This window comes from Eptesicus fuscus, chromosome 17 (genome assembly GCF_027574615.1).
Source record: "Eptesicus fuscus isolate TK198812 chromosome 17, DD_ASM_mEF_20220401, whole genome shotgun sequence".
NCBI classification, from domain to species: domain Eukaryota; kingdom Metazoa; phylum Chordata; class Mammalia; order Chiroptera; family Vespertilionidae; genus Eptesicus; species Eptesicus fuscus.
The window spans coordinates 22,219,408-22,237,995 of NC_072489.1; the positions used below are offsets into that span (position 1 = coordinate 22,219,408).

General features: G+C 38.1%; 1 protein-coding gene across 1 annotated transcript in view; it reads left to right on the forward strand.

Annotated features, from left to right (window-relative positions):
- The window catches only part of CTNNA3 (catenin alpha 3), a 1,343,669-nt gene that overhangs the window by 1,064,398 nt on the left and 260,683 nt on the right, over positions 1-18,588 (forward strand). The window contains exon 13 of the mRNA XM_054728624.1: positions 14,571-14,722. Within this exon, the coding sequence (XP_054584599.1) occupies positions 14,571-14,722 (152 nt within the window). The remainder of the gene's footprint in view (positions 1-14,570; positions 14,723-18,588) is intronic.

Consider the following 18,588-nt stretch of genomic DNA (forward strand, 5'->3'; position numbering starts at 1 on the left):
AGAAAAAGAAAGACACTCTAGTATTTTTGGCATGAATTTTCAGTGGAGCAAGAAAGACATGCCTGGTTCTTTTTCTGATTTCAATTTAACACTTCCAGCCTTTTTTTTTAATGTGTGTGTTTTGTTGTTGTTTTATTTTGCTCCCTGAGCAGTTCTACTTTTCTATTTGTTGTTTGCTAATTAAGCTTTCAAAACCTCTTGGATTGTGACTTTTTAAGCTGGAAGGAATGCATGACACTTAACCAACATTTTCTAAAATGTCACAACATTTTGGGAGGTAGGATCTATTTTGAAATCCATACAGATAATCCTCCCTTGGATTATAAGCATTATGCAACTCCCTCTAGTTTCTAAAATCAATGAGCACGCTTAGTTCTTTCTTTGTTTCAACTTTAGCTGTTTTTAAAACATTTAGGGCCAAACAAAATGTGGTGGCCATCTTGAAGAGCTCTTGCTGAGTGCATCTAGTACGAGGAAGAGGAAGCAGAGTTTCATTTTTTGTTTACAAGACTTCATAGTCATTTAACATGGTGAAGAATCAGAATTTGAAATTTCTTTATGGTTGTAATCAATTTGAGTAACAGCTGAGAAAGTAAAATAGAAATAATATAGTTTTACCTTTATCCCATAAAATAAATGAAATATCCTGAGTGGACAATTTTATCTGCTTGACTCTTCCTATAAATCTTTAAAAATCTATTTTAATAATGACCTAATTTCCCCACCTCATAAACCAAACATACTCTTAATGGATTTGAAATGTATATCTGTGTTTATTCCATTTTGATTGAAGTACAAAATGGAAAATGGGGGGAAATCAGTGTTGACTATGGTTAATCATTGAACATAGTCATTCCTTACTTATTATCTACATAAGTTAGAAATAAATCCCCTGCATTAAGAAAGATTTAGGAAAAAAAAAAGCCAAATAGGACAAAATGTCATTGCCACCTCCATAATGTTTCCTATTAACACAAGGGATAGTGAGAGATAATATTAATAAAAATGCACTGTATTCCATATTACCACTTCCTCAGATGACTGGGACTTTTGCCTGGCAGAACTTGGGACAATTATCTTGTCCTTGTGTCCAGAGATGATGTGCTGACAGGTCATTTCCTAAGCAATAACTGAGAGCTGTAACCTGCTGTCCTTGCCAGGAGAGAGCCTATTTGGTAGATGACAGTAGCGCTCGTTAAGGGAAGAGCTCGGCATTTGTGGCCTTGTAGCCTTTGGGTCAGCAGAGTCTGGTTTTTATTCCTTCTGGCTGGTCTGTTATCCTGGCTTCTGTCTTGTCTTGGTGACTGTTTGACACTGCATTGTTGCAAATGGTCTCTGCAGGCATTCCCTCTGTCGCAGCCCTCGATACTCGCAACCTCCCATGTTCTCCACTATTAACCTTCCAATTCAGGTGCCATTTTCCCAGCCTCTTATCGGTGAAATGCAGTCAGTCCCCCTCCAAATACAGATAGAATCAGTGCTACTCAGCGCTCCTGGCTGGAAAGTTAGTTCTACTACCACTCTCTATAAAGAGATTACCAATGATTATGAATTTTTAACCTATTATTATATTGATTGAGTGGGACATTTTTCCTACAATGCATTACACAAGAGCAGTTTTATTAATGAATGCTGGGAAAAAGAAAAAAAAAAAGCCTTAGGTTGATAAGCCTCTATCATAAGGTAACAGTAATAACAAGAGTGTCAAAAAATACTTTCATCTTACCTGTGGACAGTCATTTTGATTGCCAAAGTCCTTTCCCCATACAATGCAAATATTCCTGAATATGAACAGGTAATCACCAACAGGATAAAAGCTTCTTCTTTCTCAAAAGTGGGAAATACTATCAGCAAAGATACATTTAGTTTTGATAACCAAGTTTCCCCTTGAAACTATAGGGAAAAATAAGCTTATATATTTCACTGTATATTTTTAAATGTTATGGTTGCCTGATTCTCCTTCTAATTCTTTCTGCTTATCTCTGCCACTTTGGCTAAATTCACTTCTATGTATTTTCTCCAAAACGAGGGTCTTCCTTAAAGTTCTGTGACTTGGCCAATGGCAATGGCTGCAAATGTCACCTCTATGCAAAAGTTTGTCAAATCTCTGTCTCTGTCTGTCTATCTCCTCCCTATCTCTCTTTTTGCCTCTCAATTTTCCTCAAAGATCTTCTCAGGAAAACTAATTATAATCAGATGATAAAATTATATTTCAAATATGCTGTAAGAGAGGAAATTTTAGAAAAAGCAAATTCAAATATATCATCTTAGTAGAGACCATTCATAGGGGAAAAGAGATAATAATATAAGCAATACCAAATTGTGTACAACTCTTACTAAAAATTCATCAGGCTCTTAGCAGTCTAACTTCCTAGAAGAGAAGTCAGAAAAATTCTGAAAGTCAGAAAATTACCCTGGTTATTTTACCAGGAATGTTGATCACTGCCAGAAAAAGTAAAAGATTATCCTATATAATAAAAGCCTAATATGCAAATAGACCAAATGGCAGAACAACTGAACAACCAGTCGCTATGACGTGCCCTGACCACCAGGGGGCACATGGGGAACATGGTGGGTGTCGGCAGCAGGTGGCAAAGCACGGAATATGGTGGGCGTTGGCCACTGCGGGATGGTGGAGCAGGTGAGTGGGGTCGCCGGACCAAGGAGGTCACTGTCATCAGGGCGAGGCTCTGGTGGTTACTGAAAATTCTTTGCTCCTGCATGCTGCAGTCCTGCCACAATCCCACCCGGCACTCAACCTGCTACTGATGCTAGCCCCGCTCATACTTGGTGCTGGCTCAGGCCCCAATTACTCCACAGAGCTGGTAGGAGCGGAGGCGGGAGCAGGGCTGCCAACGGACAGGGTTCCTGCAGCTGGCGGGGCCGGGCAGGGACGCAGAGGATAGGCTGAGACCTGCCCCTGTGCCCACTACAGCCTTGCGGCCCACAGTTCCTTTCAAGGTGCACGAATTTGTGCACTGGGCACCTAGTATTATATAATAAATTTTGTCCCAGATCACATATGAAATAATTTACTTTTTTACCACTAGTCATGTTAGAATCTGACAAAATTTCCAAAGGCCATTAGTTATCTACCAAATTAAAGACAGATTCTTTGGCTTGCAATTAAAATCACAATTTGGTATGATCTCAAATTGGTAGATTTATTGTCATTTTACTGCATTGATAGTTATTACAGTGTAAACTCTTTTTTTTTTCCTCATTTCTTAATTACAACCATAAGTTTTTCTGTAGTTTCTCATGCTCTATTACATTTGTAATGTATTTTCTCTCCTAAGTTGTCTTCTTATGCTTTTTTATATCTTAGCCTTTCTACAAGGCCCAAGGTTTTCCATGTTGCCTTTGCTATAAGAATTTCCCCTAATCTTTTTTAATGGATATGATCTCACTATTATTTTAGTATATCTAGAGCATTATGCATTTTCTGCCCTGTTTTCTATAGGTAATGGGAAACACAGGTAAATATATAACAGATGAGTTATTAAAATTTCACTATAATACATGAAAAAGCTACATTTGTGGCCACTATGTACTTGTTGCATCTCCAAACAGATTGTTAACTTTTTAAAGGTAGTCTTTAAAAGGATAAAAGATAAAGCTTGGTCATTTGAATTATTTGGGGAATCATTTTTTATTAAGTAAGCAATTTAGGCATAAGTACTTAATTTCACTGAACTTCAGTTTTGCATTCTTGAAATAGAACTAATTGCATCTAGAGATAAGTAGTTATCTATTAAAATAATTTATTTCCATGATAGAGAAAAAAGCAATACACCCAAGGTCTGAACATCTCTGGAATCTAGAGGACAATGGATACTTATGCATAGTAATGAGGTCCTTTAAGGAGAAAGGAACACATAAATCTAAGACTATTAAGAATAAAAACAACAAAAATGCTTATGTGTAGTTTCTCTTTACTCTTTCAGGCAGACTCCTGATGACTCGGAGAATTCCAGAGGTAGAAAAATAAAATATCTGAGAGGCTTTTTCCGCCTCAAATGAAAGGTTTTCAGAGCATTTTTGCTGACCCATAGAATTGGTGTTAGCTTTGGGTATTTCAAGTTTTATCCTAATTAATCCTCTTAACTTCAGAGCTTTGCCCATCAGTAATACACTAAATGTACTGTGTGTGCACTATGGAGGCCAGGCCAAGCATTGCAGTGGCAGAACTTTAGGGAATAAGAACAGAACAGGTCTGAAGAGTGAACTTTTCCATAGGGAGAGACCCAAATCAAATGCTCTGCAACTCTTTCAATTCCTTTAACTAATGGTAAAGTTAGTACGTGCATTATTTCAAAACAGACTTATTATGAGTTCTAGAGTACAGTTAGGCAACTGGTGAAGTACTTCCCCATTCCAAGAATACATAGAAGTAGATTACTGAATCATAAGAACTTAAGCTAGAAAAACGTATTCACTCAATACACAGTTACTGAACAACTGTTATGAACCAGAAGCATACATAGGAGGCTAAATCTGCAGGCTTAGTTTTTGACTTAGTGATTGACTGATGGTGGAAGGTATATGGGAAGAGGAATGAGTTAATTTAGTGAGAGAAGCTGATGATGACATCACGCAATTAGGAGACGCACACACACAATTTATGCAAATGTATCTTCTGAGTACCTTATCTTTGTAGAATATATAACAGGGCGACAAATAATAGCATATGGAGCACAAATTTAGAACACTTACCCAGTCTGAGATGTGGGTGTGGAAAAGGGAAAAGTCCTAAAAGACTCCCTGAACAGTTGTTCTCTGTATTGACTTTTAAAGGAGAGGGGGAAATGTCTGTAATGCAGAAGGGTATACCTTAGGAAATAATGAGAAAGTAGAGAAGTGTAAATAAGATGACATGTTGGGGAAGCTATAAGCTATTTTGAACGGTTGTGCAATAAAATGACAGATGTGGAATTGCTGGAGATGGAGCTGAAGGGGAGTGATAAGTAAAATGGAGACAATAAATGCCATTATGGAAAGCTCAGTTTTTATCCCTTAAGTATCTGCCAAAGGGTTTCACCATGTTGGGGCAGTGATGAACATTGATGGAACAATGACTGTGATGGTAGTGGCATGGATAGATTTGAGGACTATACATGGCAGATGAGTTAGGCTATTATCTCAGTCAATAGGAAGTATGGTGAGGAATGCCAGTACTACAGCAATGATAATGGGATTTTCAAAATAATTAGGACTTCAGAATTAGCCAGGATGCAAAAGGGAACCAATTTGATGATAGAGAGGAGTAGAGATAGAGGGGTTGGCAAGAATGACTCACAGCCAACTTGTTTAGATGCTTATGTAGATGGTAATTACATTTACTAAGATGGGAAATATATGAATGATGGCACATCTGGTAAAAGAGGTGATGACTTCATTTTTTATATGCTGAGTTGAAAGGTGTTTATAGTTTATGCAATATAGACACATTGAAGGCCATGTGTGTGAAGCTAGGGAAAGAAATGAGAAACAAATGTAATTTGGGAGTTGTCTTTGTATAGGCAGTAAATGGAAGGTACAAGAAATGATGAAAGTACCTAATTCAAATACTTTATTTTAGCAATAGAATAGCTAGCAATCAGTATTTCAGCTATCCCAAAGAACCTATGTAATCTGGGTTAAATATAGAAAATACATAGTTCTACTCTTATACAACACAGGATCAAGACAAAAACATTCACATAGTGGAGTCAAATAGGTATCATTAGAGAACTCAAATATTTTTTAATGAAAGCACGTACAAGTACATATTCTCTGTTGTTGAAAGGGCAAAGGATCTGGTGCATGATCTCCGTTCCAAAATCGCTAATATTTTATGCCTTCAGTTTTAATTTTATTTCTGAAGATTCTTTTAGTTTTTGAAATGTAGTCATCCTATAGGATGTTCTTGTTCTTGAATTAAAATCAGAAGCCATAAAAACATCTTTTGAGTTTAAAACACTTAAAGAGAACCTTGATTATTAATGAGGGCCTATTATTTTCTGTGGCCTCTTCATTGCTAAATGTAACTTTCTCCATTTTTTCCTCCTAACACTTAAATGCAGAATATATGGAATAGAATGATATTAAACATCTGTTGTGATATATCTGAGCAAAATTTGAATTTAGAGACTTTTTAAAATTTCTGCTTCGTTTGAAGAAAAAAATTACCCAGATGGGTACAATTAAAATGGAAAAAAAAAAAGTCAAAAACATATCCATCAGTATGAAGAGCAGAGGAAAGAATATAGGCCTTAGAGTCAGCAGAATTATGTATGAAAGTTGTCTCTATAAATTATTAACTCTCAATATGGGTGATCCTCCAAGTGTCACTTTTCTCATCTTTGAATAGATTTAAGTTTATGATTTCATGATACTATCATTTAATCAGTTATGCTTCTTTCAACTCTGAGTAACAGAAAGCTTACAGGTTTACATGTCAAGAAGTCCAGGATTAATACAGCACTAACAAAGATACATATATTCTTTTCTCTGCCATTTTGTTATGACAGTTTTTTTCTTTGTTGCCACAGTAGTTCTAGGAGTCACATCCAGACAGAAAAAATGTCCAGAGAAAGAAAAGAGGTCATTTCTGTGATATTTCCCTTTGAACAAAAAAGCCTTCCCCAGAAATCTTCCCCGGCACACTTCCCTAATGCTCATTAGCCAGAACAGGGTGTCTGGTCTCTTGAAACCAACCACTGACAAGAGAAATGACTGGGTAATGATCAGGATTTGCTTCTGAGCTGAGAACCACATCGCTTTCTTGATGTTTGAATATCTGAACAAATTCATGATTCTTTTAACAAAGATGTTAGTAATGAGTGTTAGGGAGTCAACCAGTTATATCTGCTACATATAATTCTCAACGTGTGATCCCAGTAATATTACTTGTCAAGATTCAAATTATTTTGCTTCCATATTGGACCTACTGTTGGTGGGGCCCAGCCATCTGTGTTTTAATGGGGCCTTCTGGTGATTCTGTTGCAGGATAAAGTTCAAAAACCATTTGTCACCATCCAGTAGACTGAGGAATGAATTTATTATTTGCTCGGAGCTATAGCTTTGCACAACTCCAGAGAACACAGTGCATATAAAGTGCAAACAAAACAGTGACCCCCAAGTAGGAAGTTTGACTACAAATCTAGACATACCACCATTATGCTCTACTGCCTTCAAAATGTGTAAACCTCTGGCAGAATTACTGGTACTTAGCAATCAATCAATGTTTGTCTCCTTATCCTAAGACAATATTATGCATCAGATAACTGATGGTCACTTTCTAATAGATTATCATATTTTGGATTTTAGATCTGAGGCTTCCTACAGCAAGAATATAAATCACTTTCATTTTCACAAGAACATATCAATTTACGGCATAAACACTTAATAGTTAAAACTAATGGAAGTTGGTGTTTTGTTGTTGTTGTTTTTTGCCTGATATCCCTGAATGTCCATCCTTCAAGAACTAAGTACTGTTGACATCAACTTCAAACAATTTATGATTCTTCTCCTGTCAAAAGCCATGCTAAAATCATTCATTCATTTATTAAATTTTTACAATAAAAATTCTATTAAGTTCTATTTCTGTATCATAGCAGAAAACCAAAAGGTGCAAATCAAAAAAATTCTAGTACTTTAACTTTCTGAACAAGATGATGCTGATGTTGTATAAGAAATAGTCTTATGAGCCTCTCAAAAATATCTACATGTTTACTTACTGTCTCAATGCTACAACGTGCATAAAATCTCCAAGGCATTTCTTTCACTGCTTTTCTGACTCCATTTCCTCAGCCCCATGTCTTGCTCTTTTGGATTCACCTTTTGTTTTAGAGGATTCACACAGTTGGCCCAAGGTCTTACATCCTTTCCAGCTATTGCCTAGCAACCTAAGTTCCTTGTCATTGGGCCTCTGTATAGAGCTGTTTACAACATAACAACTAAAGTTCCCAAAGCAAGCAATACTTGAGAGAGAATGACCAAGATTGAATCCTTGATGACTTTTAACATAGCCTAAGAAATAACATACCATCACTTGCACTATATTCTACTGGGCACACAGATCTGTGTGGGAAAGGAGTACCCAAAGACGTGAATACCAGGAGGCTGGGGTCATTGGGGGCCATGTTGAGGGCTGGCTGTTACACCTGGTAAAAATTTATATTGATGGATTTTTGATAAGTTTAATAATGTAGACATTTGCATTGACCGTTAACATATTGGAGAATTTATATTGAGAAATACAACAAAACTAATAAATTTTTTAAAAAATAAGCAATTTGTTAACTCCATTAAAACACAGCGATACAAAGGGGAGCAAAGGTCATCCTAGAATATCACTTAGTCCATGTTCAATTTTAAATGCTTGCATAGGCATAATTGAACCAATTATTGTGACAAAAACAAATTTGAAAATAATGTGAGGAAAATGAGAAAGAGCGACTTCTTTGTCTAATATTATGTAGTCATAGTCTATTTTCTAAAACCTTTAAATCCATGAATACTATTTAATAATATTAAAATTATTTATAAACATCAAGATTTTAAATTTTAGCTCTGTGGAAAGAGCTAACTTTCTATCACTGATGATACCCAAAGCTGGAGAGTCAGGCTAATTAGGTGATCCAGTTTCATATGTAGAAAAATGACCTCAGCCACAGGGGGAGAAAATTATCAGTATTATGAAGCCATGACAAAGTCTTATCTTTTTGGTATCTTATTTTTTAGTTATTTTTTGGAGATATTCCAAAGGCTTGAAAGGTAGCTGTAGAGTTGAATAGTATGGTTGGAAGTACTGCTCTTAATAACTATGTAATGTTTCATAAAGTACTCATTCACTCAGATCCTTGATTTTTCCATTTGATAAATGGCAAAATTCTCACCAGTCATTGCATTTTATGATATATAATCTGTTAGGATCAAACACATTTTTCATGCATAATATTGGCTTTCTAAATATTAAAAAAATATGAACCATGGTAATAAAAGTTTGTTCAATGACTTTTTTTTTTTTTTGAAGAAGGGTATGAGGCATTTGTCGACATCATGCATATGCTTAATTGCACTTTCTGCCATGATCGCTTTCTTCCCACTTACTCAGGTTAATGTAAAGCAATGGTGACAGCATATGTTAACTTCCAAAGCCAAATTCCTCTATCATTGGTATTTTTCAAAAATGATAGTATAATTAGAAATACTGCTTTACTATGCATTTTATTCATGATAGGAAACATAATTTGGTGACATTATTGGAGATGATGACCTATAAGGAGTCTGAATTCTCTTTTGAACTATAAAAAAAGAATAACTATGCACCCTCACCTACTTTCAAATGCATGAAATAAATATAGCAAGGATCACCCTAACTGGTTTGGCTCAGTGGATAGAGTGTCGGCCCTTGGACTGAAGGGTCCTGGGTTCGATTCCAGTCAAGAGAACATACCTTGGTAGCAGGCCAACCCAGGTTTTGAGACCATCAGTATGTTGAATGTCCTGGCCCTTCCCTGGTCACACACATGTGGAAGGCAACTAATCAATGTGTCTCTCTCACATCAATGTTTCTCTGTGTCTCACCCCCTCGCCCCCTTCCACTCTCTTATATAATCAATGGAAAAATAGCCTCAAATGAGAATTAACATAAACAAATCAATAAATAACAGACAGCAAGGATTAACAAGGGATAAAATATTCTTGGATCACTACCGGAGAAGGCTCAAGGCCTAGGCGAAGTTGGCTCTATAGGTTTGTTAACCTCATTGCCAGACAATTAACATTTATTCTCCCAGGTACACTGAAATCTAGAAGCCCCAAGGATTTTACTTATCAAAAGGTAACAGTGCAGCTTTGGGATCCCAGTTACCAGCCAACCAATTATTAGCTGTGTAACCTCAGTTTTCTCATCAGCAAGATCAGGATAGTAAATATTTCCTGCCTCACGGGGCTGTGGTGTAGATTAAATGAGTCAATTCATATAAAATGCGTAGCATAGTACCGAGAGGGGTGTACAAAGAATATTAGCTATTCTTTATATTCTGAATGAAGTCCATAGAGAACATATAGACCTCTAAAGAGTTGAGCACTGCCTTCAAATTTGGCAGTATAAAACAGACAAGGTAATTTAAACTCAAAGCTGACAATGTATTGACCAAAAGGCTACCTTTGTTTAATAAATCTATACACCAAAGTTCAGAAGAGTTTATCCTACCTGGCCTTTCAATTGATTAGAGTGCATTTATTTAAGGTATTCCCCTTTTGATCAATGATTGTATAACATGGTGGTATATTATCTGTGAACCTTAATTTCTTGAAATTTATGTAGATTACAGATTCAAGACAGGTTTGTCAACTTGTTATTCCTTCTAAATTACCATTAACTGGCCACTTAATTATATTCACTTTGTATTTTCTTGGAATCATTAAAAAAGATTCACTCCCAGTTTGATCCAAGCAACCATATGTCCATAGTATGAGCAAAGCACATGCACAGCTGATGTTTAAGCTAATGAAAAGAGAAATGCATTACATATCAGCTTTGAATAGTTCATTTATGCTATTAGAGTGAAAAAGTAGTAGTTTCCAGCTGTACTTCAGAAATTAAACACTTGCTTCTGAAAGATTTTATTTTAATTGGAGCTAATAGTAGTTTATTAGTAAAAAGCCCCAAGAGGAATTTAAATGAAGTCATGTTGCAATACTGAAAAGGCTATTTTCCTTAAAATACCCTAAATCTTTCTCACATTATCTTACATGACAGTGAAACTAGACATTTACATAATTTTACATTTGTCTTTCTTTTTTTCCCTCCAAGATTTACATAAGAAGATGATGAAAATTTCATTATTGTAGAGATATAGTAACAGGTTGAAGATGTTGATATAGTTAAATATTGTATGGCACACTTGTTTAGCAAGTGAGAAAAACTCTTTAGTAGGGAAGATTATGAATGACATTTTGTTAACAATAGGACCTCCCAGGTTTTGAGACCATAAATATGTTGAATGTTCTTATAAGCCCACATAAATATATTTTTGGAGTTTCCCAAGTTTGAACAAAACCTAAAACACATTGAAATGCATACCAAACATGATGCATTGTACCTACATTTTTGTGGCTTTTATATATTATACCAGAGACCCAGTGCATGAAATTCGTGCACTCAGGAGGGTCCCTCAGCCCGGCCTGCACCCTCTCGCAGTCCAGGAGCCCTTGCGGGATGTCCCACAGGCCTAAGTCGGCAGTCAGACATCCTTAGTGCTGCCACGGAGGCAGGAGAGGCTCCTGTCGCCACCGCTGTGCTCACCAGCTGTGAGCCCAGCTTCTGGCTGAGTGGCACTCCCCCTGTGGGAGCACACTGAGCACCAGGGGGCAGCTCCTGTGTTAAGCAAATGCCCCCTGGTGGTCAGTGCACATCATAGCAACCAGTCATTATTTGCATATTAGCCTTTTATTATATCCTCCTAGCTAATAAAAGGGTAATATGCAAATTGACCATCACTCCAACACAGAAGATGGCTGCCCCCATGTGGACACAAGATGGCCACCACAAGATGGCCAGCAGGGGAGGGCAGTTGTGGGCAATCAGGCCAGCAGGGGAGGGCATTTGGGGGGGGACCAAGCCTGCAAGGGAGGGCAGTTGGGGGCAATCAGGCCTGCTGGGGAGGGCAGTTAGAGGTGACCAGACTGGCAGAGTAGTACAGTTGGGGGTGACCAGGACTGCAGGGGAGGGCAGTTAGGGGCTAACAAGCCTGAAGGAGAGGGTATTGGGAGTGACCAGGCCTGCAGGAGAGTGTAGTTGGGGGGGACCAGGCCTGCAGGGGAGTGCAGTTGGGGGGGACCAGGCCTGCAGGGGAGGAGAGTAAGGTGGGGACCAGGCCTGCAAGGGAGGGCAGTTGGGAGGAATCAGGCCTGCAGGGGAGGGCAGTTGGGAGGGACAAGGCCTGCAGAGGAGGGCAGTTGGGGGTGACCAGGCCGGCAGGGGAGAGCAGTTAGGGGCAATCAGCCCGGCAGGGGAGTAGTTAGACGTCGATCAAGCTGGCAGGGAAGTGGTTAGGGGTAATCAGGCTGGCAGGCAAAAGCAGTTAGAGGCAAGCAGGCAGGCAGGCAGGTGAGTGGTTGGAAGCCAGCAATCCTGGATTGTAATTATCTCTCATCATTGATGTTTCTATCTCTCTCTCCCTCTCCCTTCCTCTCTGAAATAATAATAATAATAATAATCCTATCTAATAATAGAGTAATATGCAAATTAGGCATCACTCCGCGACAAAAATGGCGGCCCCCATACCCACAAGATGGCAGCGCCCAGTCCCCTCAGCCCAGCTGCTGGAGTGTCCGGCCTGTCCCACCAGCAAACAGAGCACTGAGAACAGGGCATGGTTGCTTCCTTAGTGCTGTGGCAGCGGGAAGCCGCCAGGCCCTGCGCCAACGGAGCCGGCAGAGGAGCAGGGCCTGGGGTCTTCCTGATGGTCGCCACGGCGATTGGGAGGACGCCAGGCCCTGCGCACACGAGCCGGTGGGCCATCGGGAAGACTCCAGTGCCAGCAGAGCAGGGCATGGCGGCTTCCTGATCTTGGCAGTCGGGAAGCCGCCAGGCCCTGCATGCCGGGCATGGTGGCTTCCTTAGTGGGGCAGTGGCAGGGAAGTCCCCAGACATGGCAGACAGAGCCCAGACAGCAGGGCTTGGGGGCTTCCTTAGTGGGCAGTGGCGGTGGGAACACCCCCAGGCCCCGCAGACAGAGCCTTGACAACAGGGCATGGGGGCTTCCTTAGTGTGTCCATGTCTGGGAAGCCCCTAGGCCCGGCAGACAGAGCACACTGCAGGGCATTGGGGCTTCCTTCACATGGCACATGGTGGCAGCAGGCAGAGAGCGACAGCAGGGCATGGGGGCTTCATCTCCACGGCTGCAGGGAAACCTCCAGGCCCCACAGAGAGCAGAGAACCATGGGGAGTGGGCCTAAGCCATCAGTAGGATATCCTCTGAGAGCTCCTGGATTGTAGAGGGTGCAGGTTGGGCTGAGGGACCCCCGTGCATGAATTTCATGCACTGGGCCTCTAGTAATAATAATAAAAGAGAAAATAGTAGAAGAAAATTAGTGTGTGTTCATATAGAATTTTGCAATGGACAGTTGGATATACAATCCTGAAATTCAGAAAAAAATTATCAAGATTAGAGATATAGTTTGGGAATCCCATCCATATGAATGGGAATTGTGGTGTGAGTGAGCTTCCTCCTTGGCTTTGTTATCCCATCCACTGGAAGTAAGACACTGTTTGATGGAATCTCACTATCGAGTAGCATTATCTAGTAGAATTTTCTGTTATGATAAATGTTTCATGTCTCCACTCTCTAAACAGTAGTTAATAGCTACACATGTCTAGTGAGCACTTAAAATGTGGTATGATTGAGGAACTGAATTTACATTTCATTTAACTTTAAGAAATTTAATTTTTAATAACCGCATGTGGCCAGGTGCCACTTTTTATTGGACAATGAGCCTAGAGAATGGACAGAGAGAAGAGCATAGTGGATAAACCTGATGGGTATAGTGGCTAAGAAGTAGGGTATAGATGATACATTTTAGTGGGTGAAAAAATAAGGGGCACTAAATAATAGGAGTTTCCGTGTATATGACCAACATTTCCAGATAAAGGATTTCTATCTTCCAGGTTTTGAATCATTGCTTTCATCTGCTTTTTTCCTCCATCTTCACGTGGCACAGAGATTATCTAAACATAATATAATACAGTATGGTGCTTTAATGTAGACTCTCCATTCTGGCAGTCTGAGTTCAATTTCTGTTATGTATCAGCAGAATGACCCTGGGCAGGATTATTGAGTTCTCTGTGTCTTTGTCATTCAACTATTAACCACAGATTAATACTTGGGTTGTTTTCTAAAAATCAATCACAGTGGACAATTAGAAAAGTGACTTAAATATAGTGTAGAGTTAATGAATGTTCTAAATGAAGATAATATTTAAATCTTAATGAAAAAGACAATCTGGATTGGCCTTACTGGTAGATGCATCCCTACAGTCATTCAATGTTATGTTATTTTAGCTAGAAATATAATGCATATAAGATCAACAATTTTTTTTTGATTTGTTGTTAGGGAAAAAAATCTTACCAAAGAAAGTTTACAGTATTTCTATTTTTCCTATGATACATAATTAGTATATATAATGAAGTTTTCTTCTATTTAGTAACTCAAATTATTTCTTTAAATACCTTCATGTTTACAATTTCAGCTATTATTTATATCAATTCTTTTTGGGATATCTTGAGGCTCATATTGGATAGGATGAGAAATGATAACATGGTCCCAGGCTTGGCTTAAACCAAAAATGATGTAAAGGAAAAAAGATAATCTTTAAAAATATTTCCATAAAATTGATTCTTTTTGTCATTGATTCTTTTAACTTTTTGGAAATTTCAAAATGTCTTGTCTCTCTACATTAAAAAATAATTATAATTATATTAATCAAATATTTATTTAAAAATATGATTCTCCATTTCTTGGAAAGTTTAGAAATCAGAAAATATAAATAAGACAATATTATCTTATCAATTACAGCAATTCCTGAGTTTGTAACACAAGTGAATGTTGCTTTGGAAGCCCTAAATAAGAACTCTTTGGATGTGTTTGATGATAATCAATTTGTGGACATCTCAAAGAAGATCTATGATACAATTCATGATATCAGATGCTCAGTCATGATGATTCGGGTAAGTTTGCTTTACCTTTCATTGAATTATCTATCACAACATTTGTTACCAGCTGGAATGCCTAGAATGCTTACAAGAAATGTTTTATTTCTATGCCATAATGTCAATGCTGAAATCCATTAAAAATTGAGAAATTCATATGCACCCCAAAGTCAGATCTACTGTCACAAGCAATACTTTTACTTGTGCATTTGGTTATAACTTATGCAAATGAGCACATTTAATTGCCCTGTGTGCGGAAATGATGGGATTCCTTGTATGCAGAATTTGTTGAACTGTCACATAGCATGATCAGGAGCCAAAGAAAAATACATAGAGTCATTTGCTTTCTTGTCTTGAGCAGAAAGGAAAGAATCTTTCTGATCACTGTAGTGATATTGGTAGGATAATGTGTTCACAAGAAGTTATTTCTATGGCCAATCCCATTCATACTAGATCAGAGAATCACAGTCTTCTGTAATAAGTCTCACTTGAAGCTGGGAGTTGTCTCTTTGGGGAAATATGAGCCATCTTCCCAAGGGTATGTTTGCTTCCCAAGGATGAGCCATTGGTTGTGGGCACACTGCATATACAGAGACCAGGACTATTTGTTTTTACTTAAATGTGAATGTGGATTGTTTTTTACATGTTATTTTAAAAACAGTGGAAGTTCTTTGGAAAATGTACAGAAAATGATATAGAGATACTTTATCTTAGGATAGGGTTATCTGGAAGCAGACACTGTGGTAAGGATTTGTGTTCACCATTAGTCTATTTAGGAACAAGTGAGACGGGGAAAGTGAGGCTGGAAAGGGAGGGAAGCAATAAGGGGTATTTATGAGTTACTATGGACAACTGGGGCTTGATATTGCTGGGGAACTTGGGTGGGGGGTACTACACACCATGCCTCAGAATTATCTCAAAAATTCAATTTATCCACCTACTTATTTATTGGTGAAAGGTTACCTCTCTTCATCGGTGTCACCAGAGCCTCCCACCTCAGCCAATCAAGCCCTTGTGGCCAAAATACACAACCTTCCGGCAGAGTGGCAGGTGCTTCAGTAGAGGATTCAGCAAGACCCGTGAGTGAAATTAAGTATGAGTAGAGTGAGTTCAGTTTGAAAGCTTCTGGGTTTGACTGTTCTTGAGATTATAAGATGGAACCAGAAGTGCCCCAGGGATATGGGAGGAGCATCACTCGTATCCTGTGGGCCTGAATGTTATAGTTAGGTGGCACTGAGCAGTCCATAAAGATGGAATCATTTGGAGACCTTGTAAGAAGAGGGGTCAACAAAAGTCAAGGAGCTTGGCAGGCTGATGGAAGAAATTATAGAGAAAAACTAGAGGTGCCAAGATATAAGATCACCCTAGGCGGTTGTTCAGTGGTTAGAGCATCCACCCATGGACTGGAGGGTTTCTAGGTTCTATTCCAATCAAGGGCACTTACCTGGGTTGCAGGCTCGATCTGCAGCCCAGGTTAAGGTGTGTGTGGGAGGCAACCAATTGATGTGTTTCTCTCCCTCCCTTCTAAAAAATCAATGGAGAAAATAGCCTCGGGTGAGGATTAACAAACAAACAAAAAATATATAAAATCTATCCAGAGCTTGAGAAAACCTGAAAGCAAGCTAATTATACATATAAGAGAGAAACCTCAGGATATACTGTACATATGTGTGAGCAGCCTGGAAGTATTTGTTCATATGTGATTGAGAGCCATGTCCCTGTACCAGTGCTATGTCTGAACTGCAAAGTACTTTTACCAAATTCATTCTTCTAACAAAGGATTTTACTTTACCTGTGTGCACTAGTGGATTAACAATAACCCAAAGTTGGAAGGATAGTTAGAACTAGAATAGGTAGAAACACTGAGAGTATGAAGACACATGAACTTTAGCAAATAGTCTTAGCACAGTGAAACCCCTACATTTCCAGTGTCCTGGGTGGAGATTTGAGAAGATAAACCAGTGAAGTAGCATAGGTGACCCAGTGTTGGGAATGCACTTTTTTCCTGGGAAAGGGGTAAAAAAAAGTCTTATAATGTCTCCCATTTGGATGTTGCATTATTTAAAAATGTCCTTATTATCAAAATGCCTCACTTATAGCACATCACATCATTTTGTCATTATTTTTATATATCCCTCATCTTGAGCATTCCTCTGCAGGGCAGCAAAACAATTTATTGTAATTATTAATAGCCTTAGAGGGCAATAATTTTTTTCATAGTCATCTCTTTTTTTAAAGTAAATACTTCAATTTCTTTTAGCTTATTCTCATAGGAATAATTTAGTATGTTGTGTTCTTTGCTAGTTCTTACTTTTCAACAAGCTTCTCAAATGAGACTATCAAAAAGTGTATTCTAATTAGGGCCTGTCCAGTGTTAAATAAAGTAGAAAACTTGTCCTTTATGTTATTGCTATTAATAAAGTCAACGGCTGTTAGCCTATTTTTTCCCCTCTTAAAAACCATGATTGTTGGGTAGACAATGACTTTAAAAATGTATATTTTTACCCTCTTTTGGCCTGTATATTTCTTCTCCATTTTAATTTGATGTGTTTGCTCTTGGTCCTAAATTTTGATCCAGTTAAACTTCATTGTATTTCTAAATGGTTTTTTATGTAATTTATCATGTTGCTTTTACATTTGGTCGCTGAACATACCTAAATTAGCATCGGGTAGAAAAATGAGATGATAATTTTAGTTTCTTCATATAGATTACAAATAAAACAAGTACCATATGATCTCACTTACATGTGGAATATAATGAACAAAATAAATTGATGAACAAATTAGATCCAGAGACATGGAAGAATGGAACAGACTGAGGAATCTCAGAGGGAAGGGGGTAGGTGGGAAGAGATTAACCAAAGAATTTGTATGCATATATGCATAATCCATGGACACAGACAATAGTGCAGTAGGCCTGGGGGGGCGGGGGGGCGGGCAGGGGGCAGGTGGGTGGGAAGTGGAGGGGATCAGTGGGTGGAGAAAAGGGGGATATCTGTCATACTTTCAACAAAAAATATAAATTATTATATATAATATATATATATGTATATGTGTGTGTGCATATATATATATATATATATATATATATATATATATATTTCTATCATGGCCCTTCATCTGACTATAATCTCTGCTAATAGCTCCAGATAAGGGTGTTAATATTAAGCACCCTTAGAATCTTATGTTCTGTCTAGCTGAGATCATATCAGTAAGTATATGGTTTGAAAGAATTTTTTATTTATTTTGAGGTAGATATATTTTTTCTTCAAACATACTTGAGGGCCAAAATTATAAAACAGATAATGCTTGAAGCCATGAAGATAGTCCAGAGACCCATCTTCGAGGCAGCCTCTTGGGATCCTCAACAGAACTTCTACAGGGATTCCTTGGAGGATGAGCCACACAGCTCTGTATTTGCTAATTGGATTAGAGGTTGAGAAGAGAAGTCTAACTGAGGTGCACAATTAATGAAAACCACTTTTTCCCCCCTTTGAGGACTGTCCCTTTGTCATAGATACAATTGATCTGGTATAACCATCTCTTTATAAGGTCCAATTTAATGCTAACCAATATCCTGTTAAAAATTCAAAGCATGTGAGGAGTATATCTAAAGAGTGTCAACACTAGGAGAATACATTTATAATTATGCAAGTTCGTGGAGGGATAGGGTATGATCTTGAGAATGTTTGTGAGTGTTGCAAAATCCTACCTTATCTCTGAATTTTCATGGGTGCTCTTCAGTGCCCTTGAGACAATAAAATACTAACTTAAGTTCAGAGCCTGGTATTTTATAAGCTGTGTAATAAAATTATGACTATATCTGCCTTTAATATTTATTTTGTTGAATAATTATTTTAGCAATATTTTGGATTATATTTTTA